Genomic DNA, 27140 nt, shown 5'->3' with positions numbered 1-27140 from the left:
GAGTGCATAATTAACAAAGTAGCGTCATGGCACATGTGATATGGGAGGTTTTTACACTGACATGATCGTAGAGCTTAAGAGAGGGTATGGTCAACCTTAAGCTCTACGACCAGTTCCGATGGTCTCGATTAATCCTTTTATGCCCGGAGATTACGTGCAATGCGTACGAGAAGGGGGCGTATTTTTTTTAATTATGGCCTCTTCCTCCCCTTGGTCGGCCAGCTACCGATCCGAACTTAGGGACGCAACGTGCGAGGGAATCATTTGCATATCCGGCCCCTTTTCCCGTACGACCGTGCGGCTGCTTCGACCGACTCTGAATGAGGTCCTTAGTCTCTGCTAGACATTACTTTGGGTTACTGCACAGTTCTACTTTGTTTATTGTTGTTTTTTTATTGCTATAATACCACATGATGACTATGGAACTACACTGCACTCTGTAAATAAGCACCCTTTGGTGTTTCATAAATACATTTGAATGAAATGTGTATGGTGGTGGTTCCTGTTTTCATTGTAAGAATGTACCATGCAACTGTCCACCTTAGGTCACAGCTACTGCAGAAAATCACTGCTTATCACTATTCATGAAATCTGCTGCTGTAATGGCATAAGCATGAGAGGTAAAAGGCCTCTCAGTGCTGCTCACGTGTTCCATTTGGAAACTGGGCCAGTATGATTAATGAGTCACAGACTGGAGAGCTGCCTTGGAATCGTAAGAATGATACTGAGTCTATTGTTAATTAGTATAATGCATCTTTTCCAGGTATGGACTGCGGGAGTTTGTAGTCATTTCTCCAGCTGCTAATGACGCTGTTATCAGTGAATCCAAGTGCAATCTTCTCCTGAGCTCGGTGTCCATTGCTCTAGGAAATACTGGCTGGTGAGTAACAGTGGATAGTTTTATAGTATGGTGCAGATAACATTAATGAGCTGCGATGCATAGAAGCCACTTAGACATTGACTTTCAGTAATTTGACTTGTACTAGACTGATCTCGGCTACGATCTGGTTACTGCCCGCAACTACAGATACTTTGCTTGTGACTCAGAATCAGTCCCATTGTGAGGAAATTATTTCATTAAAGGTTTAGTTCGTAAATCGAATTATCTTGCAAGAAACCAGCAGAACCGAATGGTGCCCAGGATATTAAAAAAAGGGACATTCTCAGATGAAGTCTGGAAAGAGATTCCCAATGACACTGACCCAAAGAATGCATTAACTACCCATGGGTCCAAGAGCTTCTAATCTAAAGTTTTTTTGCCCTTTCTCGCGTCTATGATAACAGTAAACATTTTAAATGTTTTATTATTATTTTAAAAATTGTTTTTATGGAATTCCACAAATAAATAAAAATTTGGGGAACGGCTACAAAAATGGAGTTAAGGAGCTAATGTCTCAAAGGGATACAGTCTATATCCCGGCAGCCACGATGCCAGTGCTGATATTACCGGCGCCGGAATCTTTATGCCTCTCACAATAACGACGCCGGCATCCCCACCGCTGGGATACCGAAGGTAAGCAGGGTGGGGGGAGGGTTAGGTTTAGAGGTTAGGGGTAGGAACTATGGGGAGGGTTAGGTTTAGGCACTAAGGTGGGAGGGATAGGTTTAGGGTACGGGGAGTTTAGGTTCAGGCACTAAGGTGGGGGGGGGTTAGGCACTAAGGTGGGAGGGGTAGGTTAGGTTCAGGCACTAAGGGGGGAGGTTAGGGTTAGGCACCAAAGAGGGAGGGTTAGAGTAGGGTGAGCGGGAGGGTTAGCATACCGAACAACAAATGTCGGTATGCTAGCCCTGTCGGGATGCCGGTATTGGGCTGCTGAAAGGCCGACTGCCTGCATCCCATACACATAGAATTTCCACACAGAAATCTAAAAACCAGTCTAAACCTTTTATGAAAAACAGTAAACAATAAAGTATTAGGACAAATAGCAGAAATGTAGTCTTACATTTGTATAATAGAATATAATGGACTCGCCTTTAAGCCACATTTCCTCAGGTCCCCAATGCCGCAGTCGATAGATGTTGGAGTGGCTGTGGGGAAGAGGGTACCTTTGCCCATATATATGGTGGTATTGCTTTTGGGATATAATTCATCAATTTATCTGCTCCCTTACAGGCATCTAGCTTCTGCTTTGTTCTTGTTTTCCCTATCACCAAGGCCTGTTCCCAAAGTGGATAACCTCACTCAGGCACTAATTAGGCACATTCTCGATGCAGCCAACTGTGCCTTAGCAGCTAACTGGCAGAAAGCAGACCCCTCTTCCTCCACTGCGCTACATAATTCTATTTGGAACACTTATCACTTAGAGTGTGTCACCAGCTGTCTCATGAACGCCATCACAAATTGTCAGGAATATGGCCTCCTTGGATCTCTTACAATAAGACCCACACTTGACACTCTGTAGGCTTCCATTTTGCTGTACTTCATGCCATCAGCTTCTTCCCCATTCTTCCTTCCCTTCCTATACTAACATTACCCATCCTGTTATCTTTTCTCCCCCTTCTTGCCCCCTCCTCTTTTTCTCCCAACTTAGTCAAGACTCTTCCTTCCATTATCCATTAATGTTAAATATATTCATTTACTTTCATGCTCACTCATTATTCTGCCTTTTTAAATGACGATAGGAATTTTTTTTCCTGTTTGCTGTATCTCTTTTACAAATTTTTGAAAAACTTAATAAAACCTGTTTCAAAAACAAAAATAGCATGTATTGGAAGGAAGAGAGTCTTGGCTAAAGCTGTGTACACACTTGTGCGACCAGCAATCATGCTGATGTCCAGGGACTCCCTGGACATCTCATGATTGCCGGTACACACTGCAGCGATTAATGAAGGACGGGACGTTCACTTATTCCATCCTTCAATTAACATGCATTGCGCCGTAAGCGATATCATCAGGTTTGATGTGCAGCACAGTAAACCTGACGACGTTGCATGCGACCGCAGGATGGCGATTATCTTGTATAGAATAGACACTGCACGATTTGTCAGTCCGATTTGTCAAAATCAGACTGACATCATCGCTCCAGTGTGTACCCCGTGTCTTGGATGGGGGGAGAGGGGGTATAGTGAGTAAAGCAGGAGTAGGGGATGGGAAGTAAAGTAGCATTGAGTTATCTGTGGAAATCTCTTAGAATCCATTATGTTATATCATTATAGTTTTCTTTATAAAGTTATTAAACATTTTGTACACAAGACAGTGAAACATACAAAACATGCTTGTGTAAGTAGGGCTATTTGCATCCATTGTGTCAACTCAGGCCATTAACTGTAGCTGAACTGGTGCCTATAACTGCATATATTAATGAGCGGGCTGCACAGAAAGATTTACACAGAATTGCAAAGTGAGCTGTGAAATGACAGATGAAACGTAGATAAATGTAGGGTTTGGCACCTGACCTAGACCATGGCAATAGATATGCTACTTGCACAATACATGGGTCATAGTTACAATTAGCTCTCATAATAGCAGAGTTCAGTAAATGTGTGTTAATGAAAATGTGGCCCATGCAGACCAGCAAGTAAGTCCATATACGCCTGCTGGGTGACACAGCTTTTATCTCTGCAGAGTAGGTTCTAGTACACACTGACAATGATGACTTGTAGCAAACTAGGTTTACACGCAGCCAGCGTAGAGATTCGAGCACCTCCAGGTACGTACAGCTCTGCAGATGTTCAGATATATGCTATTTCTACTTCAGGGTCCATAGGGGGTCCACAGGGTTTACCTTGGGGTATAGCTGGATCTGGATCCATGGGCACCACGCAGTTAAAGCTTTGCTGCTCCCAGGATGCACTTGGGTCCGTCCTCCTCTATACCCCGCCCCGGCCACAGGCACCTCAGTTTTAGTTGGTGCCCGGCCGAAGTCGGGTCACCCTGTCGCAGTGGGGCTGCAGGAGCAGCCCCATAGCTTTATTTTAAAAGAGAAATTTTTTATTTTTTTCTACTTTTTTTACAGTTTTAGAGCGGCAGCATCAGACTGTCCTTTAGGACGTCCACGCTGCCGCTCCTTCTCCCCGCTGGCGCCGCGACGCCAGTACAGCTCTGGGGATCGCGGCGGGACCCCAGAGCCTGTACTAGCCGGGCTCTGGGGACTCCCTTGACTGCTGCCGGACGCGACGGGGATCAGGTAAGCCGCGGGTCGCCACGTGCGGCGGCCCGCGGATACTTTACATGCAGTCAGAAGCCTCCGGTCTCTGGGGACAGCCCGGAGGCGCTAGCGGCGGCGGCGGGCTCCCCCTCAATTGAGGAATACCCCGCGTGTCCGCTAGACCACCAGGGTATCAGGCTGGTAGCGGGACTGGCAACCCGGGGGTTAATTGCTAGCCAGGGGAGGCAGCCTTCCCTGTCTAGCGGCTCCTCCCCTCAGCTCAGCGCGCCTTTCAACTAGGAGTCTGGCGTCGCTGAGCTGCTCTTATCTCTCGGCCACTCCTCCTCTGAGGTCTCCGGCGGCCATCTTTACTGGCACATCGCAGACTCCCAGGCGGTATCAAGTGGACCGGTCCCCCTGTGTACCTCTCCCCTGCTAAAGGACAGTGTACACACCGCTATAGCCCTCCCAGACACTGAATCTGGGCGGTTGATTGTAGCGGAAGGTGCAGTGAGTACTAACTTTTCTGCATTGTATGTGACTATTGCTAGTGCTGAATGTCTGTGACTTATTCTCCTTGCTGTCAGCTTATAACTATCCCTTTCCTTCTCCTACGGCCCGGCAGGTGTGTGGGGGAAGGGCGTTTTTCTGAGACCCTCACTTATATAAAACACGTATTTGTGGGGTCAGTCACATACTGTTGTGTGCTACACGGTACCATATCTGGGCTGTTGTGTCGCATACTGGTGAGTGCGCGGGTGTTAAAACCGTAATTCCTCTGGTGATACCTATTTCTTGTGATTTAAGGTATCATGTCTGATGAGGAGACTGAGCGCTCTGTGGCTCCTGTGTTATTTTCCTGCAGACGCTGTGCTGCTGGAGTTGATGGGGAGGACTTATCTCAGGATGGTCTGTGCGGGCGGTGCCAGCTGGTACCGGGCCCCTCCAACCCCCCTGTATCACAGGACCCTCCTTGGGCGATGTTTTCACAGGTGCTGGCGTCTATTGCGGACCGGTTATCTGTCCCATCAGCGGTCCCTTCTAGGGCGTTGCCGCAGCCCACCATCCCCCATTCCCCGGGGGTTCCACAAATGTTGCGGTCTCCCCCCGGGGCCCAGGCTGTGGGTCCTTACGCGCAGTTGTCGGACTCGGAAGTGTCCTCAGATGATGGAGAAATCCATGAGGACTCTGACTCTGATGTCATGGGGCAGGAGGTGGAAGCTAAGTCCTCCATTAATGTTCCAGCCTTAGTTAGGGCGGTGCGGGCTATCCTACATGTTGAGGATGATGCGCCGGCTCCTAGGTCGAAGTTTCCTAATTTTAAAAAGGCCAAGGTGACTTCAACTGTGTTCCCCCTGTCTGATCAATTATCGGATCATATGGCGGCGGCGGCCTGGCAATTACCTAGTAAGAGGTTCCATCCACAGAAGAGGTTGGCGGCGAACTATCCTTTTCCTGAAGCTCATTACAGGAAATGAGAAACTCCGCCGGCGGTGGATTCCCACGTTACCCGCTTGATCAAAAGCGCGACGCTGCCATTGCCGTCTATCTCCTCTTTGAAGGATCCCACGGACAGGAAGGTGGAGACTTGTTTAAAGTCCATTTATTCTCTTTCCGGGGCGGTGGCTCGCCCGTCCATGGCTATCTCCTGGGTGGCTAAAGCCATTGAGGCATGGGCCAATGCCTTGGAGGATACCTTTCCTGATGAGGCTCCGGATATCCAGAGAGCGTTAGTGGGACAGATGCGGGATGCAGCTTCCTATATTGGGGAGGCGTCTTTGGATGCCAGCCTGCTCACTTCTAGGGTGTCGGCTGCAGCGGTGTCTGCTCGGCGCTCCCTGTGGCTGAGGTCCTGGAGGGCTGATGCAGATTCTAAAAAGGGTCTGGAGGCCTTGCCTTTTAATGGTGATTTACTATTTGGTCCGGATTTGGACAAAATAGTGGATACTTTGGCTAAGTCCAAGTCGGCTTTTCTCCCTTCGGCCTCTGCGCCGGCTAAAGTGAGGAGCTCTGCCTTTCGGTCCTTTCGGGTTCAGGGTAAGGCCAAGGGCCAGTCCTTCCCGAGACATTCGGCGACCAAGGCCGCACCCAAGCCCAAGAAGCAGGCATGGAGTGCTCGGCGCCCTTCTTCCAAGCCGGAGGATAAGCCTGCTGCCTGATGGGACGGGCCTCTCTCTGGGGGACCCCAGAGTGGGAGGCCGACTTCTCCAATTCGCCCAGTGTGGGCACAATACCACCACGGATGCCTGGGTTCGAGAAGTAGTCTCTCAGGGGTACGCCCTGTCTTTTCGGTTCAGGCCGCCCCACCAGTTTTTCTGTACGAGTCCTTCTCTGGACAAGACCAAAGCTGGTCAGATTCAGGTATCCTTGCTACAAGCAGGGGTCATTGTTCCCGTTCCGCAGTCTCAGCGCGGGACGGGGTATTATTCTACTCTGTTTCTGGTACAGAAACCCAATGGTTCTCATCGCCCTATCCTGAATTTGAAGTTTCTGAACAGATACCTCAGAGTTCCCAGGTTCAGGATGGAAACGTTACGTTCCATCATTCTGGCGATGGAACCTGGGGATTATATGGTCTCCCTCGATATCCAGGACGCCTATCTCCATGTGCCCATAGCACCGGCACATCAGCGGTATCTGAGGTTTGCTATCCTGAACCATCACTACCAATTTCGGGCGTTGCCTTTTGGCCTTTCCACGGCTCAGAGGGTGTTCACCAAGGTGATGGCAGTTATGGCTGCCCACCTTCGGGGTCAGGGTCTACGTCTGTTGCCGTACCTGGACGATCTTCTGCTGCTGGCGAGCTCCCCGGAGGTGCTTCTTCGACATCTCCACCTGACCATTGCTTGTCTTCAAGCACACGGGTGGTTGATAAACTGGAAGAAGTCCTCCCTGATTCCATCACAGCGGATGGTTCATTTAGGAGCCCTGCTGGATTCTCGTCAGCAACGGATTTTCCTGACTCCAGAGAAGGTCTCCTCCCTGCAGCTGCGGATACACAGTTGCCTGAGCAGTTGCCGCCTGTCGGTCCATTCAGCTATGAGAGTTCTGGGGTCCATGGTGTCGACATTCGACATGGTGGAATTTGCCCAGTTCCATTCCCGGCCCCTGCAGGGGCTGATTCTATCGGAATGGAACGGGTTACCTCACCGGATCCGCTCTCAGATGCTGGTGTTGTCCCCGGAGGTTCGGCAGTCTTTGGCTTGGTGGCTTCAGACGGCGCATCTGGTCGAGGGGCGCCCCTTTTGGATCCCGGACTGGGTCCTGCTCACGACGGATGCCAGTCTTCGGGGTTGGGGGGCAGTGACCGGCTCATTATCGCTTCAGGGTCGTTGGTCCGCGGAAGAAGCACTTCTCCCCATCAACATCCTGGAACTGCGGGCTGTGTACAGGGCCCTGCAGTCGTCCGGCCCCGCTCTTCACGGAAGGGCGGTTCAGGTGCAGTCCGACAACGCCACCACGGTGGCGTACATCAACCACCAAGGGGGAACTCGCAGTCAGGCAGCAATGTCGGAGGTGTCTCGCATTCTTGCTTGGGCGGAGTGTCACGTTCCAGCGATCTCGGCAGTCTTCATTCCCGGAGTCCTCAATTGGGAGGCGGACTTCCTCAGCCGTCACGACGTGCATCCCGGGGAATGGCCGCTTCACCCAGAGGTGTTTCAGCTACTCGTGGACAGGTGGGGGCTGCCGGAGCTGGACTTGATGGCCTCCCGTCACAATCACAAGTTGCCCGTTTACGGGTCAAGGACAAGAGACGCAGGCGCCTGTCTGGTAGACGCTCTGTCGGTGAAATGGACGTTTCACCTGGCGTATCTGTTTCCTCCGATATCCTTACTTCCTCGGGTTCTGCGGAAATTCAAGCAGGACGGCGGCACGCTCGTGCTGGTGGCTGCGGCGTGGCCCAGACGTCCTTGGTACTCCGATCTGAGGTGCCTCTCCATCGACGCCCCGTACCTTCTTCCTCAGCGTCGGGACCTGTTGTCTCAAGGGCCCTGCCTTTACCCGGATCTGGGTCGGCTGTCTTTGACGGCGTGGCTCTTGAGACAGCCGTCTTGAGGTCTAGGGGTTTCTCCAGTTCGGTCATTGGTACCATGCTTAGGGCACGCAAGCCTGCTTCCGCGCGGATTTACCACAGGGTGTGGCGCACTTATTTTCAGTGGTGTGAATCCAGAAACTATGATCCGCAGGTGTTCCGGGTTTCCAGAATCTTGGAGTTTCTTCAATCGGGTTTGGACCTCGGCTTACGCCTGGCCTCTCTGAAGGTTCATGTGTCTGCTTTGTCCGTGTGGTTTCAGCGACGGATTGCTACACTGCCAGACGTTCACACCTTTTTCCAAGGTGTTCTCAGGATCCAGCCTCCCTTCGTGCCTCCGGTGGCTCCGTGGGACTTGGCGGTGGTGCTGCGGGTCTTGCAGGGTCCTCCTTTTGAGCCGCTTGAGTCGGTGGAGCTCAAGTGGCTGACGTTTAAGACCATTTTTCTCCTGGCAATTGCTTCTGCCAGGAGGGTTTCAGAATTGGGGGCGCTTTCCTGTCGCTCCCCTTTTCTGATTTTTCACCAGGACAGGGCGGTGCTCCGCACTCGTCCTGAGTTTTTGCCCAAAGTGGTCTCAAAGTTCCACATTAATCAGGAACTTGTTGTGCCAGCTTTTCAGTCACCTGATCTTTCCGCTGGTGAGGCTTCCTTAGATGTAGTCCGGGCACTTAGAATCTACGTGGACCGGACTGCTTCGGTTAGGAAGTCGGATTCTTTGTTTGTCCTCTTCGGTTTTCATAAGAGGGGTTGGCCTGCCAACAAGCAAACGTTAGCCCGTTGGCTTCGTTCAGTTATTTGTGAGGCTTATGCACAGGAGGGTTTACCTGTGCCAGCCTCTGTTAAGGCTCATTCCACTCGTTCTGTGGGTCCCTCTTGGGCTGCTAGACATGGCGCCTCCGCCGTTCAGCTGTGTAAGGCGGCTACTTGGTCTTCAATTCAGACGTTTTTGAGGTTTTATGCGTTTGACACCTTCGCCTCTCAGGATGCATCCTTTGGGCGCCGGGTACTCCTTTCAGCACAGGAGCGTCCCCGCCCTTAGTTGAACTGCTTTGGGACATCCCCAAGGTCAACCCTGTGGACCCCCTATGGACCCTGAAGTAGAAAACAAGAGATATGGTAAGAATTTACCTTTGTTATCTCTGTTTCTACGAAGTCCATAGATTCCACAGGGCGCCCGCCCTGACGCACCTGGCTTCAAATGGGCTGTGTGGCTGGTCACCGGTTTTCCGTCTCCCATTTCTGTGAGTATGGTTTCTTGTGTGTTCCAGTCTTCCTTCTCTCTGTTTAGTCTCCTCCTCCGGCCTTAGCTGCTTACCAACTGAGGTGCCTGTGGCCGGGGCGGGGTATAGAGGAGGACGGACCCAAGTGCATCCTGGGAGCAGCAAAGCTTTAACTGCGTGGTGCCCATGGATCCAGATCCAGCTATACCCCAAGGTCAACCCTGTGGACCCTATGGACTTCGTAGAAACAGAGATAACAAAGGTAAGTTCTTACCATATCTCTTGTTTTTTCTGTGCACTTTTATTTTGAGTGAGTTACACTCACTTTGCTACCAATTCTACATCAGCCCACAGAGTGGACATCTGAATCTTCCCCCCTAGTTTTCTCTGACTGCTGGCTGAGCACAACTGCTCCCCAATGTAATGGTATGGGGTTGGGGTGGCAATGAATTGCAAGAGCTGTTCAAAATTTGACAGCCCCTTCATGTTAGAAACAAACTACTTTCAATTACATGAAATAAGGTATTGGTGACACTGCTCAAACATGCTTGCAGTCTAAGGGCCATTTTCAATTAGCCAAAATAACGGCAACATTTTCTGCAAAAAGACAGGCGGAAACGGCAACAGGCAAAAAAAAAACTGGAGAAAAGTTTTCTCCATCCCAGACCAGGAGAAAAAAAAAAACAAAATCCCTATTTATGGCTAAAAATGTGGGAATTTCTTTCAGCACCCTTTGGACACCCGCCCCCCTAATGATAAATGACCGTAAATAACATTTGTAAGTTGCATACTTTGGCGAAAAATGGCCGTGCAAATTTTGGGCAAAGGAAAAATCATTGAAAATGGTTTTAACTTGTTGGTTTGATTTTTCGATGGGTGGTATGGATGCGTCAAGTGTTTTAAACATCGCACGCGGTCGCAGCAGGCGTTTTTTTAACGGTTTTTAAAATTGCGTTTTTATGACATGAAAATATACTTGCACCCATTTTATCATACCCCCAATTTACGTGGAACAGTAATTTCCTGGAAAAAAATATTGCTTTCTAGATTTTTTTCAATGTTTTTTTTTCCCCCGCCCAAAATTTGCGCAGTTTCTTTGTCGCCAAAGTACGCAACTTACAATTTTTTTTTCTCTGTAAGTTATCATTAAGGGGGGTCCAAAGGGTTCTGGAAGATATCCCCACATTTTTAGCCGAAAATAGGGATTTTGCATTTTTTTTTTGTCCTGGTCTGGGATGGAGAAACTTTTCTCCAGTTTTTTTTCGCCTGTTGGCGTTTTTTCGGCGTTTTTTTTGTGAAAATGTTCCCGTTTTCTTTGGCGAATGGCAAAAAAAAGTATCCGTTTTCACTGCTAATTGAATACGGCCCTAAGAATGACTGTGATAATGAGCATACCAGCCATGTGTAACCTTGTTATCTCACTGTAGTCCAGGCAGGAAAGCTGGCGATCTTCAACTATTGTAGAAGTATCAAATCCTGACATGCTGGGACTTGTGATTCCACAACAGCTGCGGAGCCACATGCCTGTTAGTTCTGCTCTAGTCCTTGTAATTTAGATAAATCTAGGACAAAATGCTGCAGCTGTACCCATCGTGGGCACCTGAGCTCTTGCCATATTTAGCTCAGTACATGTTTCACCTGCCCAGCTGGCTGTCCACGAGCTCACACTACATAGCGCAGAGTCTGATCGTGATTTGTGGATTAACTAAATATTTTACAGCAGGTCTTAGGTTCTATAAATAACCTGGATACATTATTCTTTATTATGGCAGCCACATGAAGTCCCCAGGGAGCTGTGTGGATGGCTTTCGCCTGAGGGCTGCTCCATGTCCCAGTTAAATATGCACATATTTCATTGTATGAAAAGTTCCAGTATAGTGTTGTCACAATACATTGTCAGATGCATCACTTTCATTTCCTAATTTGAGTTTCACCTGCTTCTTAAATTGCAGCGTCCTCATGCCACCTTCTTTAACCTTTTAACTGACCAGTAAATTTGGATTGCGTCTAAACACAATTGGCTGACAGAATTATTTTGTGTGTCTAAAGGTGACATTTGACAGTAAATTCCTTTACTAATGATTCTTCTTTGAGGAGGCCTACTTACAGCATGAGAGCTCAGTCTCAGATCCCCCCTGCAATTTAGGGACCCCAGCAGCACTCAAAATGATTGGCAGAGGTCCGGAATATTTGTGTATTCAAGGCCCAGCTAAATACAGGGAATAGTGGGGCTTACGTGGAAGGTGGTAAGAAGGTATTTAGTGAAATGTAATGGACTGCTTTAATCATTAATATAATGATAGAAAACTAAGTAACAGGTTTAACAACTTTGTATTCAATATTAACACTAGGTAAAGAATAGGAAAAGCAGAGGCTACATAACAAAACTACATTGGTAAATCTGATTGAACAATGCTAAATTGCAGAATCCAGGGATTGTACAATTATAGATGTGTCCTCACTCGTCTTTGCTGAAGTTGTGTCAAATAGCCCCTCTTGGCGCACCTGGTACCATGAGATTACTTTTATGCATGTTTTTTTGCCGAAAATGTATCTAAGTCGCAATGTGATGCGACTAGGATGCACCAGGAGACTGTGCTGGTTAATTTGATATGTGACACTTGTATATTTTTGTGCGACTGAGTCTCAATCCGCATGCAAAGTGCTACGATACCATGGCCACAGATTTTTCTCCACACCAAGTTTTGTTTACAGTCTCAGCAAATCAAATTAATCACTTCAGTCTCATGGTGCGTCCTAGTCATAGCACATAGTTTCATAAGACCTGACGACTCACTCACGCCAGGCATATTGCACTACATCAATCAAAAGATTAGGGGATAGGTGCGCACAATCCAACAGTCTAGTGAAGAAAACGGGAGCAGCTTGTAAGGTCACCAATAATCTCTACAAATTTACAGTACAATAAGCACTTATACGTGTTGATCCAGCGAGTGCTCAAGCAATGGGTGATGATACAGTGTGAGTGCGTGTATATATATATATATATATATATATATATATATATATATACAGTGTGTGTGTGTGTGTGTATATATATATATATATATATATATATATATAAAAAATAGTGAAAAATCCCAAGCGCCAGAAGGTGGACTGATTAAAAAGATATAGTGAGAAATATGTGATTATGAATGGAAAAGCAATCCTAGCAGCCACTCATATACGAGCTAGATGCACTTTATAAAAACACACATATATTGTCTGATTGTAGGATTATTGTTTGTCACTTGTGCGCTCACTAATTAATTTTTATATTAGGGGTGAGCGGGGTTCGGATTTCAGAAATCCGAGCCCCCCGATCCGAGTCAGGCTCGACTTTTCCCGCCTGACTCGGATCTGAAATCGAGGCAAAACGTCATCATCCCGCCTTCCGGGTCTCGCGGGTTTTCCATTCTATATAAGGTACCCGCATCGGCGCCATTTTCTCACTCGGCTGTGGACAGTGAAGAGGGAGGGTGGGAGTTAGGGCTGGCTGGGCTGTGTAGTGTAGTGTTGTGCTGTGCTGCTGTTGTCCATAGGGGCTGTGTCCACTCCTCCAAAGTCCATAGGGGCTGGCTGTGTTGTGCTGTGCTGCTGTTGTCCATAGGGGCTGTGTCCACTCCTCCAGTCCATAGGGGCTGGCTGTGTTGTGCTGTGCTGCTGTTGTCCATAGATGCTGTGTCCACTCCTCCAAAGTCCATAGGGGCTGGATGGACTGTGTTGTGCAGTCAGTTGTCCATAGGGGCTGTGTCCACTCCAAAGTCCTGTGCAGTGTCCCAGTCCTAAAGGGGTGCTGTAGTGTTGTCCAGGGGGTGCTCCCCCCAAGTGCAAAAAAAATAAATATTTTTTCTGTGTTTGTGAATTGTGTGCGCAGTAGCCGCACGTGCATCAACAAAGTAGCGCCAAGCGTGCGCCTGTGTCCCATAAGTAAAGGGTCAGCTGTCTTGTCTGTTAAAGGGTGCTGTAACCCCCAAAGGGCACTCCAAACAAAATAAAAAAATATTTTCTGTGTTTGTGAATTGTGTGCACTGTGGCTGCACGTGCATCCTCAAAGCAGCAGTGCCAAGCGTGCGTCTGTCTGTTAAAGGGTGGTGTAACCCCCAAAGTGCGCTCCACAAAGAATAAAAAATTCTTATTTTTTTTCCCGTCTTTGTGAATTGTGTGGGCTGTAGCTGCACGTGCATCAACAAAGGAGCAGCGCCAAGCGTGCGCCTGTGTCCCATAAGTAAAGAGCCGGCTGGCTCATTTCTTAAAGGGTGGTGTAACCCACAAAGTGCACTAGTCTCCAACAAAAATAAAAAATTATTTTCTGTGTTTGTGTGCGCCTTAGCCGCACGTATATATCAATATAACATAAATGGAGGACCAAACTTTCTCCGATAAAAATAAAATAGGGAAAGATCAAAAACCACTTCCTCCTAGTGCTGAAGCTGCTGCCACTAGTCATGACATAGACGATAACATGCCATCAACGTCGTCTGCCAAGGCCGATGCCCAATGTCATAGTACAATCCCAAATGACAAAGTTCAGGAAAATGACCTTGAAAAAAACATTTAAATCATCTGAAGAGAAACGTAAACTTGCCAATATGCCATTTACGACACGGAGTGGCAAGGAACGGCTAAGGTCTTTCCCTATGTGCATGACTAGTGGTTCAGCTTCACATGACGATGGAAGCCCTCCTCCCGCTAAAAAAATCAAATGAGTTAAGCTGGCAAAAGCACAGCGAAGAACTGTGCATTCTAAGAAGATATCACAAATCCCCAAGGAGAGTCCAAGTGTGGTGGTGGTTGCGATGCCTGACCTTCCCAGCACTGAACGGGAAGAGGTGGCTCTTTCCACCATTTGCACGCCCCCTGCAAGTGCTGAAAGGAGCACCCACAGTCCACTTGCTGATATGCAAATTGAAGATGTCACTGTTGAAGTACAACAGGATGACGATACTGGTGTAGCTGGCGCTGAGGAGGAAGTTGGCGAGGAGGATTCTGATGGTGATGTGGTTTGTTTAAATCAGGCTCCGGGGGAGACAGTTGTTGTCCGTGGGATGAAAAAGCCCATCACGGTCATGCCTGGGCAGAAGACCAAACATTCCACCTCTTTGGTCTGGCAATATTTCTATCCAAATCCGGACAATAACTGTCTTGCCATATGTACCATATGTAAAGGTGAATTAAGTAGGGGTAGGGACGTTAACCACCTAGGAACATCCTCCCTTATATGGCACCTGCAGCGCGTTCATAAAAAGTTACTGTCAAGTTCAGAAACTTTGGCTAAGACCGTAAGCAGTCCAGGGACACCTAAATCCTGTTGTCCTGTTGTATCCAAGCGCCTGCAAACCACACCGTCAACTCCCTCCTCGTCAATTTCCTCCTTAGTCAGTATCGGAAGTAGTCCTGCAGGCCATGTCACTGGCATGACTGACTCTCCTATCCGGGATTCCTCCGGAGGATCCTGCATTGCTACGCCTCCTGCTGCCGTTGCTGCTGCTGGGAGTCGTTCATCATCCCAGAGAGGAAGTAGGAACACCACTACTTTTACTAAACAATTGACCCTCCAACAGTCCTTAGCGAGGAGGATGAAGTATGACAGCATTCATCCTGAAGCAAAACGTATAACTGAGGCCTTGACTGCTATGTTGGTGTTAGATGTGCATCCGGTATCCGCCATTAGTGTTTAGTGCAGCCGGGAACCTTGTCAGCGAAAGGCGTAGGAGGTTGCTTCCACAAAATGTGGAGAAGATGATGTTCATAAAAATGAATGATCAACTCTTCCAGGGAGACCAGCCTCCAGAACGTACAGAGGGACCTGTGGTGGTGGATTCCAGCGGGACGAGTTAATACTCTGTGAGGATGAGGATGTACACAACACTGAAGAGGTGAGGAATCGGTGGATGAGGAGGATGAGGACGACATCTTGCCTCGGTAGAGCCAGTTTGTGCAGGGCCAGATTAATTGCCAGCTTGTTTTGTGGGGGCCCAAACGAACCAATCATTTCAGCCACAGTCGTGTGGCAGACCCTGGCGCTGAAATAATTGGTTTGTGTGCATGTCCTGTTTATACAACATAAGGGTGGGTGGGAGGGCCCAAGGACAATTCCATCTTGCACCTCTTTTTTTTCTTTGCATTATGTACTGTTTGGGGCCTAGTTTTTCAGACTGCCATCCTGTCTGCCACTGCAGTGTCACTCCTAGATGGGCCACGTGTTTGTGCCGCCCACTCGTATCTCTTAGCATAGTCATCCAGCTACCTCGGTGCAACCTTTTGGACATAAAAACACTATTGTGAGGTGTGAGGTGTTCAGAATAGACTGGAAATGAGTGGAAATTTAGGTTATTGAGGTTAATAATAGCATAGGAGCAGAAAAACCCACAAATTCTGTGATTTTAGCTGTTTTTATGCTTTTTTAAAAAAAAAATACAGATCCAAAACACAAAACCCAGAACCCAAAACACGGAAGGGTGGTTTTGGCAAAACCAATCCAGATCCAAAACACGAAGAAAGATCCAGATCCAAAACTAAAACACAAAACATGAAAAGTGGCCGGTGGACACCCCTAATATATATATATGTGTGTGTGTGTGTGTGTGTGTATAATTCATGTACATAAATGAATGTATCAACTGTCTTGATAGTTGTAAAATAACTGAGGTAGTATTGTTAAACCCAGTATAAGAGATCATAAGTCATGTAAACATTTATTGTAATTTAAATTATATATCTCCTAGTGTTAAAATAGCAATCTTAAAACATTAAAATAAAGGTAGTATAAGTTAAATATAAAAACATTAATCCTAGTTCATTTATGTTTGAGTGATGAACAAAAGAAACAGGACTGGGTCACTTGAGGGTAGGAAGTGGGAATGTGCGGGTAAGGGTATAAAAAAGATTAAAAATCTATAAATTTGTAAGAGAAAAAATACGTTATAAAAAATCTATATGTATGAAAATAAAATTGACCATTCAAAACACATAATGCATAAAAATTCAAAAGTAAAGATAAACATAAAAAAGATAAATTCAGTGCTGGTATGCTCCAGTGTTTTTATTCTGTGGTCTCCAGTCCTCAAAACTCTTTACAACAATCAAGGGAGGCATGGTGAGGGTTAATGATAGTAAATTTGTCTGTGTCCTTATGAAAACGACTTTGTAGTAAGCTGCGGCTCCGCAGTAGCCGCGGTCCGTACAGTGCCAGCTTCACTACTATTTTATGATGCCGCTGATAAGACCCTACAGGCAGTGTGAATGCTAATCCAGACAGGTGCCGGTTCCTGGGAGTTGCTGTGCTCCAGTGACAGCAGTATATTGGGATAACCAACTGGTGTACTGTCAGACTTCACCAGGACACTGGCCCTATGTGTGCCTCCTGCGGTGTGCTCCTATATCACTGATGGTACAGAGTGGGTGCCTCCATGGCTTACAGTGTACAGGAAAAACTCCGGAGGCATAGCGCAGCTGTGTTACACGGAGTAGAATATTCACTCACTGGCTGGATAGCAGTATCAATATGCGGCGGATTGTCCGGAACAAGCGCAGCGTCTCTGACAGCAAGTGGTGGTGAGAGTATGGTGACGATCTCCAAGGTTCTCCTGTAGATGGTTTTCCTTTGACATTCAAACATCTACAGAAGACAGGAGAACCTTGGAGATCGTCACCATACACTCGCCGCCACTTGCTGTCAGAGATGCTGTGCTTGATCCGGACCCTCTGCCGCAGTCCTTAGTCTCTGTGCATGCTGGCTGAACAGAGCGTTTAAGACTCAGAGCTGCTCTGTCAGGCTTTCGGGCCCGTCTAGCATTTGCTTCTATGAGAAACCGTGCAGTGAATCATAGCTTCCCCACAGTAGCTCCATCCACTTTTTGGGTCCTAAACCAGGGCATTTCAGCAGTCCCCAATCTCCACCCTCCCTACTCTTGTGTGTAACCTGGGGTGACGGGGTTGCTTGCAGTGACAGGGGGTGGCTTGCATGGTTGTAGAGACAGAAGAATCATAGGGAAGCTGTATTTTACAAGCTAGGGCCACTCAGTGTAGGGAAAGGAGCAGTGAGGGTAATCTGTTAGTAAGCAGCAGTATTATAATTTTTAGTTTTAGTGGAAGCTATAACTTTATTTTCATATAATCTTGGAAACTTTTTGCTGTTAAAGTTATATAAACTGCAACATTACTGCTTTGTTCACAGTAACTACCTGTTCTTAAAACCGAAAACAGATTTACCTCCCAATTGCTGCACTGACCTATTATTAAATGTGCAGAATAAGCTACTTGTTCTCTGTTGTTTATTACATTTTTTTTAAGCCCGCTGGGCTCCTCTGGAGCTATATTCGCCTTCAGTCCCAAGACATTTGTGATTGTAGTACCAGGGGCTTCCGCTTTATATTGAAAAATCAAAATAGCTGTAAAGACAACCAAGGGATTATTGCTGGTAGAAAGAGATGTGACAGGCGTTTCATGCCCAGGAGATGCTATGGTATTTTAGGAACTGTGAGGTTAGAGGAGCTGCGTGTGACCCACCTGCTGTAAATAGTACTAATGTTCCTGGGGAGCTCCCTGTGCTTTCCACTCCTGCTACACAAATCTGTGTGATACGTAGTGATTGGGTCGTGCAGTAATGGTAACACTCTTTTACAGCCAAGTTCCAGTCTTTGTGCAAGTTCATCAAAAATGGAGGAAACTTTACGTGGGCGAGTGCCAAGGATTGGGAGTGCGGACAGATTTCGAGATGGTCCATCTGCGGAAAGTGCCAAATCAGTACACACATTTATCAGGACTTCTAGACATCTTTAAATCAAAACTTGTATGTACAATTTTTATTACTTATTGAGAGATAGATCCATCTTAGTTTGGGACTACATTCATGGCCATCACTACAGAATTATATATCAAATACTATAGTTATTATAATAGCCATATATCCCCAATACTATAAATCTACTAATAGCTATGTATCACTTATTAAATAAAGTTGTATTAAGTTACAATAAATATTAGGGTTTTCTTTGAATTTTATTAACAATAGCATTTTATGGGAATCTCTAATTGAAAGCCTCAAGGTGCGTACACACTAGACGATATTTCACGCCTGAGACTGGGGTAGGAGACGTAGAAGGCCTAAGTTGTGGGAGGAAGCGGAGACGAGGGGCTTGGATATAAGTTCTCCTCATCCACAGGTCTTGAGTGTTGGCGAGACCTGGGCAAAGGTGCGGATTCTAACCCACAGGATGGTGTTCGCCAGTGACCCCCCCAATTGGGATTTGGGCTTAGCTGCACCCTGTGAGCAGGTCGCTGTCCTTTGACCAGGTACCCAAGCCCTGCAGGAATAGAGACACAAATACCCGTGGCCCTGAGAGGTAATGCCTAATTTAGGCACTGACAATACCCTATATGTATAATCAAATAACAATAAGAGGTACAGATGGAGACTCACGGTTACTTGAGAAATCACCAGAGAAATAAAGCACACAGGTAGAGATGGTATACACTGCTGCACGGATATTCACCAGGGATGGGAGGCACACAGGTAGAGATTGTATACACTGCTGCACGGATATTCACCAGAGACGGGAGGCACCCAGGTAGAGATGGTATACTCTGCTGCACGGATATTCACCAGAGACGGGAGGCACACAGGTAGAGATGGTATACACTGCTGCATGGATGTTACAGAGACGGAAGGCACACAGGTAGAGATGATAACACTGCTGCTACAAGGAAGGTTAGGAACCTGGACCGGGAACTCACTATAGCACGCTAGGAGACAACCGATGTTCAGGCAATTTCCTGGAACCTGTGGAACAGTTTTATACCCAGGGGAACCCTTAGACAGGTGCACAGCATCAGCTGATCACGGACCTATCAGGGAGAAGGATACAGTCACATGGGCCGACTGTCATGGCGGCGCCCATGTCCGGACTTGCGATGCCGGACACCAGCCCACCAGGAAGCCATTGCATGCGGGGAGAATACTCAGCTTCTCCCCCGCCGTCGCGCAAGCTGCCCGACCACCCAGGGGAAGCCGGCAGCGCGGTAAGCGGGAGCCGATCCCCGGCTGAGCCCTGACAGTACCCCCTCCTTTAAGGGTGGGCACTGAACACCCATCAGGCTTATCTGGAAATCTCCTATGAAAACTCTGGATTAGTCGCGGAGCGTGTACATCAGAGGCTCTGATCCAGGCCCTTTCCTCGGGGCCATAGCCCTTCCAATCGATGAGATATTGAAGGGTGTTGAATCTGTGCCGGGAATCCAGGATCTTCTCTACTTCAAATTCAGTGCCTTGTGATGTCTTGACTTGAGGCAATTTAGGAGAACAATTCTGAAAACGATTGAGCACCAGGGGTCGTAAGAGAGAAACGTGAAAAGTATTTGAAATCTTCATTTGAGGAGGAAGTTCCAATTTATAAGTTACTGGACTGATTATCTTAAGGATACGATATGGCCCAACAAAACGTGGAGCAAGTTTCATGGACGGGACTCTTAAGCGAATATTCTTGGAAGATAATCAAACCCTGTCCCCAACTCTCAACAGTGGAACAGCCAAACGTCTTCTGTCCGCATATTTCTTGTAATTCCTTGAAGATTGCTTTAGGGATAGGTGAATTTTATTCCAGAAAACTGAAAAGGATTGGATCTCTTGATTCACAGCCGGGACATCTATAGATGGAAGCTTCTGGAAATCTGGAACTCGTGGGTGTCTACCAAAAACCGTAAAAAAAGGAGTGGATTTAGAGGAAGAATGGAATTTAAAATTATGAGAGAACTCTGCCCATGGTAGGAGGTCCACCCAATCATCCTGGGAAGATGACACAAAGAGCCTAATGAAGGTCTCCAGCTCTTGATTGACCCTTTCCGTTTGACCATTCGACTGTGGGTGGTAGGCTGAGGAAAAGTTCAGTTTAATTCCACAGGTGTTACACAGGGCTCTCCAGAATTTGGCTGTAAATTGAACACCTCGATCAGAGACTATCTCCTTGGGGAGACCGTGTAATCTGAAGATGTCTCGAATAAAAATGTTTGCTAATTGAGGAGCAGAAGGAAGGCCAACGAGCGGGATAAAGTGTGCCATTTTAGAAAAGCGATCCACGACCACCCATACCGTGTTATGCCCCTTGCACCGAGGTAATTCAGAAATAAAATCCATTGAGATGTGGGTCCATGGAGCAGCTGGGATAGACAAGGGACGAAGAGGACCAACCATCTGTCTACGCGGAGTTTTATGTTGGGCGCATTTGATACAGGAGCGGACAAACTCCTTGACATCCTTCTTCATGGTAGGCCACCAGTAAGTAAGAACTGGTAGGTTTTGGTGATTCCAGTGTGACCTGCGAACAAGGATGCATGAGCCCAAACCAGCAATTTTTTACGTAAATTAGGAGGTACAAAAATTTTCCCAGGTGGTAGAGATACTACTTGAGTAGGAGCAAACACCATTGGGTCTAAAATGGGACGAACTTGAGAACACTCCTCCTCCTCCAACTTGGTCATAAAGGAGCGAGATAATGCATCAGCTTTTTTGTTCAACACACTTGGACGAAACTGAAGTTTTAAATCAAACCTAGAAAAGAAAAGTGACCATCGTGCCTGCCTGGCATTCAACCGGTGTGCAGTTTGCAGATAGATTAGATTCTTATGGTCTGTAATAATCGTAACAGGAAATTTAGCCCCTTCAAGAAGATACCGCCATTCCTCCAAGGCTAAACGCATAGCTAACAGTTCTTGGTCGCCAATAATATAATTCCTTTCTGCAGGAGAAAATTTACGGGAGAAAAATCCACAGGGATGAGTCTTCAGCAGTCTGAGATAATACCGCCCCTACTCCAACAGAGGATGCGTCCACCTCCACAATGAACGGTTTGTCAATTCGCGGATGGCAGAGAATTGGAGCTCCAGAAAAGGCTTTTTTTAGGTTTTGAAAGGCTTGTACTGCTGGAACAGACCATTTAGAAGGATTGGCTCCTTTCCTTGTGAGGGAGGTAATGGGTGCTACCAGTGTAGAAAAATGTGGAATAAATCTCCTATAATAGTTCGCGAATCCTAAGAAACGCTGAGTACCTTTTAAAGAAGTAGGTAGGGGCCACTCCGAGATTGCTTTTAGTTTATCAGGATCCATCTGGAGACTCCTCCCGGAGATTATATGACCCAGAAAAGGTACCGACGTTTGATTAAACACACATTTGGATAGTTTCCCAAAGAGGTGATGAGCACGAAGGCGGGACAATACCTCCCGTACATGAAGATGATGGTTCTGTAAATCTCTGGAAAAAATTAAGATGTCATCGAGATAAATCACAACAAATTTATGAAGAATATCCCGGAAGACCTCGTTGACATAGCCTTGAAAAATAGCTGGTGCATTGCAAAGACCGAAGGGCATTACAAGGTACTCGAAGTGCCCGTCTCTGGTATTGAACGCGGTCTTATACTCGTCCCCCGCTTTAATTCGAATCAAGTTATATGCGCCACGTAGATCCAGCTTGGTGAAAACTTGAGCCCCTTGGACTTTGTCAAAAAGTTCAGAAATTAAAGGTAAGGGGTACCGATTTTATATGGTGATCTGATTTAAGCCTCGGTAGTCTATGCACGGACGGAGTCCTCCATCCTTTTTCCCTACAAAAAAGAAACCTGCCCCTGCAGGAGAAGAAGAGGGCCGAATGAACCCTTTACCAAGGTTTTCCTTAATGTATTCTTCCATGGCCGCGGTCTCTGGCACGGACAAGGGGTAAACATGGCCACGTGGAGGACTCTTCCCGGGAAGTAAATCGATAGCGCAGTCCCATGGTCGATGCGGAGGAAGTACATCTGCGGCTTGTTCACAGAATACGTCGGCAAGCTCTTGATAAGCCTCGGGCAACCCCGTCTGGGAGGGGTGTCTAGGAGACTCAGGACGGAGGAACTTCTTAGCTGGGTTGGGGACCGTTGCTTGGTTACATACTGGAATGACCTTGGCCAAACAGTTTTGAAAACAATGTGAGCCCCAGGACAAGATTTGCATAGCATCCCAGTCGAAGACAGGATTGTGTTTTTTCAACCACGGCAATCCTAATACCAGCTCATAGGAGGATTCGGGTAATACAAAAAATTCTAACATTTCCTGATGTAAGCATCCAACTCGGACAGTCACAGGATAAGAAAGCGAAGAAATGGGTAGCCCCACCAGCGTTTTACCATCTAGCCCGGACAGTAACAATTTATTAGGTAGGGGAACAACTGGAACACCCAAAGTGTGAATCAATTTCTCCGCAATAAAATTACCAGCGGCTCCAGAATCAATTAAAGCATGGACCTTTCTTGTCCTGGACTTATGGGAAAGCGACACTACTAGAAGACTTTCTGATAATTGGGATGGCTTGAGAATGACCCCTAACTGAATGCTCCCTACTTCAGTCAGGGTCTCGCATTTCCCGCAAGTAGAGGACAATTCTTCAAAATGTGGTTAGGTGCAGTGCAATAAATACACAGCTTATTTTGGAAGAGTCTATTGCGCTCTGCCGGGGTGAGTTTAGTTCTATTGACCTGCATCGGTTCCTCTTCCATAGCTGAGGTGGGCATAGGCGGACTGGCAGCAGAAGGACGGACAGGTAGACGTTCACCTCTTCCCCTACTAGCCCACCTTTCCCGGTGACGAAGATCAATTTTGATACAAAGAGAGATCACGTCAGCGAAGGATTCTGGCAAATCCCTGGAGGCAAGTTCATCCTTCATCCTCTCAGAGAGTCCATGAAGGAAGGACGCCTTAAGAGCTTCCTCGTTCCATTTTAATTCTGATGCCAGGGTCTGAAACTGGACTACATACTGCCCTACGGATCGTGCGCCCTGACGCACACGGAGAAGATCAGAAGATGCAGAACGGCCTGGCTCATCAAAAATTCTCTTAAATGCTAAAACGAATTCCTCGTAAGTAGATACGATGGGGTCAGCCCGTTCCCATAGAGGGGAGACCCAGTCTAGCGCTGCTCCTGTTAACAGGGATATAACATATGCCACTTTTGCCCGAGACGTGGGGAAATTCTGGGGAAGACACTCAAATTGGATCTCACATTGGTTAATGAATCCGCGGCACCGCCTGGGATCACCATCAAACCTTTCTGGAGTAGCTAACTGGAGTCGGGGTTTGGGGGTAGGAGCCACCAGTCGAGGAACTGATGGAGGAGGTGCGGGAGCTGCAGCCGGAGGAGCCGGAAAAATAGAGGCCAATGTGGTTTGTATAGAAACCAGTTGCCTCGAGAGCTCCTGTAAATACTGAGCCACTTGTTGTTGAGCCGCCTCTTGGTTGTCCATCCGAGAGGTCAACTCTTATAGAGACCCAGTACCTTGGGATCCTGCAGCCTCCATTGGGCCTGAACAAACTGTCACGCCTGAGACTGGGATAGGAGACGTAGAAGGCCTAAGTTGTGGGAGGAAGCGGAGACGAGGGGCTTGGATATAAGTTCTCCTCATCCACAGGTCTTGAGTGTTGGCGAGACCTGGGCAAAGGTGCGGATTCTAACCCACAGGATGGTGTTTGCCAGTGACCCCCCCAATTGGGATTTGGGCTTAGCTGCACCCCGTGAGCAGGTCGCTGTCCTTTGACCAGGTACCCAAGCCCTGCAGGAATAGAGACACAAATACCCGTGGCCCTGAGAGGTAATGCCTAATTTAGGCACTGACAATACCCTATATGTATAATAAGTATATCTTGACACGTAGATCAAATAACAATAAGAGGTACAGATGGAGACTCACGGTTACTTGAGAAATCACCAGAGAAATAAAGCACACAGGTAGAGATGGTATACACTGCTGCACGGATATTCACCAGGGACGGGAGGCACACAGGTAGAGATGGTATACACTGCTGCACGGATATTCACCAGAGACGGGAGGCACCCAGGTAGAGATGGTATACTCTGCTGCACGGATGTTCACCAGAGACGGGAAGCACACAGGTAGAGATGGTATACACTGCTGCACGGATGTTCACCAGAGGCGGGAGGCACACAGGTAGAGATGGTATACACTGCTGCACGGATGTTACAGAGACGGAAGGCACACAGGTAGAGATGATAACACTGCTGCTACAAGGAAGGTTAGGAACCTGGACCGGGAACTCACTATAGCACGCTAGGAGACAACCGATGTTCAGGTAATTTCCTGGAACCTGTGGAACAGTTTTATACCCAAGGGAACCCTTAGACAGGTGCACAGCATCAGCTGATCACGGACCTATCAGGGAGAAGGATACAGTCACATGGGCCGACTGTCATGGCGGCGCCCATGTCCGGACTTGCGATGCCGGACACCAGCCCACCAGGAAGCCACTGCATGCGGGGAGAATACTCAGCTTCTCCCCCGCCGTCGCGCAAGCTGCCCGACCACCCAGGATGACAGGGGAAGCCGGCGGCGCGGTAAGCGGGAGCCGTTCCCCGGCTGAGCCCTGACAGGCTGATTCCAACGTATCTGAACGTCAAATCGTGCAGTGTCCACTAACGATAAAGATCCCAAAGCTCTGTCCCACGGGTCGTTTTTCATATCCTCTTACCTACATGCAGTAAGATTTGGCAATCACGTTAACGATTAAGGTCGTTGGTCAGATCGTTTGTCAGATTGCACAGTTTATGCAAGAAATCATTTGTCCGGGAGTGCCGCGGAAGTTCAAGGGAAATCATTGACAACATTGCATCTTTTGTGAGTCGTCTAGTGTGTAAACACCTTTAGATCCACAGTGACAGATCTTCCCTGCTTCAGTGGAAGCGATCATATGAGAATGGTGCGGGTCCCACAGGAGAGACCTACACCAATATATACTATATTAAAGTATAAAACCATTTTAATCCCTTTGCTGAATAGTGTGTATGTATGTATGTATATATATATATATATATATATATATATATATATATTATATATATGTATATTTGTCTATTTCAGGTGTTTCAAATGGCATTATAGTTTTATTATTTGCTGAAACCTAATGTTTGGAATATTATATATATCTTGAAATATGTGCATTTGGTAAGGAGTGGTTAGAATACCATTAATGAAATACAAGTTTATTCTATATGGAACAATGGTCAATACCACAAAAAATAGAGTTATGGTAAACTTACCTAGATAACTCCTTTTCTTCGAAGTCCACAGGTATACCATCGGGATATTATGGTTGGAGACCAGGCGACAAACAGTTAAAGCTTCAGCTCCCAGGATGCCTCGGGGTTCTCCTCCATATATACCCCGCCCCTAGCCATAGGACTTCAGTTTAGTTAACAAGCCTCAAGGCAGGAGAAAGAAGAGCAATCTTACACCAGAAACACTCTTACACAAAATGGGGGAATCTGTGACCGAAATAAAAAATACCCCATGCAGCCAGGTGCATCAGGGTGTGGACCCTATAGACCTTGAAGAAAAGGAGTTATCTAGGTAAGTCTACCATAACTCTAATTTTCTTCTTCAGGGTCCATAGGGATCCACAGGGATACCATGGGGATGTCCTAAAGCAGTTCCCCTAGGGTGGGAGAGGCTCCTGAGCAGAAAGGAGATCTCGTCGCCCAAAGGAAGCATCCTGAGAGGCAAAAGTATCAAAGTCATAAAACCTCAGAAAAGTGTGGACAGAAGACCACGTGGCTGCCTTCCACAATTGTTTAGCAGAGGCACCACTACTAAATGCCCATGATGGCTCTACAAACCGAGTAGAATGTGCTGTCAATGTGCTTTGGACAGGGAGATCAGCCTGTATGTGCACCTGAGAGATAGTCATGCGTAGCCATCTCGCCAGAGTCTGCTTATTAGCTGGCCATCCTCGTTTGTGAAAACCATATAATACAAAAAGAGCATCTAATTTTCTGACAGTTTGTGCGCTCCACATAGATCTGGAGCCTGGAAAGCTGGAACAACAATTTCTTAATTCACATGAAACGGGACACTACCTTAGGAAGATAACCCTCCTATGTACGAAGAACAGCTCTATCCTGGTGAAAAATAAAAAATGGAGAGCGACAAAAAAAGGCTTCCAAATCAGAGACTCTGTGTGCAGAAGAGATAGACCACCTCAAATCTACAGAGTCTAGAGGTTCAAATGGGGGAGCTTGTAGCCCTTAAGAACCAAAGACAAATCCCACGGTTCTACCGGTGGAACAAAAGGAGGACTCGCAGAACTCCTTGGAAACATTTTTTAACATCTGGTAATGAGACAATCTTCCTCTGGAACCAGACTGACCATGCAGAAACCTGAACTCTCAAAGTAGCCAGGCAGAGACCACGGTCTAAACCTGCCTGGAGGAACGTTGGTATCCTTGAAATCCTAAACACCTTAGATCATACTTTCTGTGGGAACACCACTTACCAAAAGAATTCCAAACTCTGTAATAGATGCGGGCAGAGGCAGGCTTCCGTGCCCTAAGCATCGTGTGAATTACAGCATTGGAAAAACCTTTTGCTCTTAGGAAGGAAGATTCAAGAACCATGCTGTCAAAGCTAGACGAGGTAAGTCCGGATGCCGGCAGGGGCCCAGCGTTAGTAGATCCTGCCATAGAAGATGAGGATATGGACTGTCTGTTGACAGATACTATATGTTGGTGAACCAATGATGTCTGGGCCAAGCCGGAGCCACCAGTATTACTGTTCCGCCTTCCTGCTTGAATTTCCTGGCAACCCTTGGGAGGAGGGAGATCGGAGGAAAGAGATACGCCAACTTGAAGTCCCATCTTACTGCCAGTGTGTCCACGGAGGCTGCTGATGGGTCTCTGGACCTGGACCCGTACCTGGGATTGTGATGTGATGCCATGAGATCTATCTCTGGTGGACCCCATTTATTTACCAGGAGTTGAA

At 47.2% G+C, this 27140-nt stretch overlaps 1 protein-coding gene across 1 annotated transcript in view; it reads left to right on the top strand.

Moving 5' to 3' along the window:
• Window positions 1-27140, top strand: part of RAB3GAP1 (RAB3 GTPase activating protein catalytic subunit 1) — a 218033-nt gene that overhangs the window by 50792 nt on the left and 140101 nt on the right. Inside the window, exons 6-7 of the mRNA XM_088472270.1 lie at window positions 764-880; window positions 17973-18138. Of these exons, the coding sequence (XP_088328396.1) occupies window positions 764-880; window positions 17973-18138 (283 nt within the window). The remainder of the gene's footprint in view (window positions 1-763; window positions 881-17972; window positions 18139-27140) is intronic.

Source organism: Taudactylus pleione, unplaced genomic scaffold, assembly GCF_031769625.1.
Source record: "Taudactylus pleione unplaced genomic scaffold, aTauple2 ptg000122l, whole genome shotgun sequence".
Taxonomy (NCBI): Eukaryota; Metazoa; Chordata; class Amphibia; order Anura; family Myobatrachidae; genus Taudactylus; species Taudactylus pleione.
The sequence above is the reverse complement of the archived record's forward strand: the minus strand, read 5'-3'. Positions and strand labels throughout refer to the sequence as shown.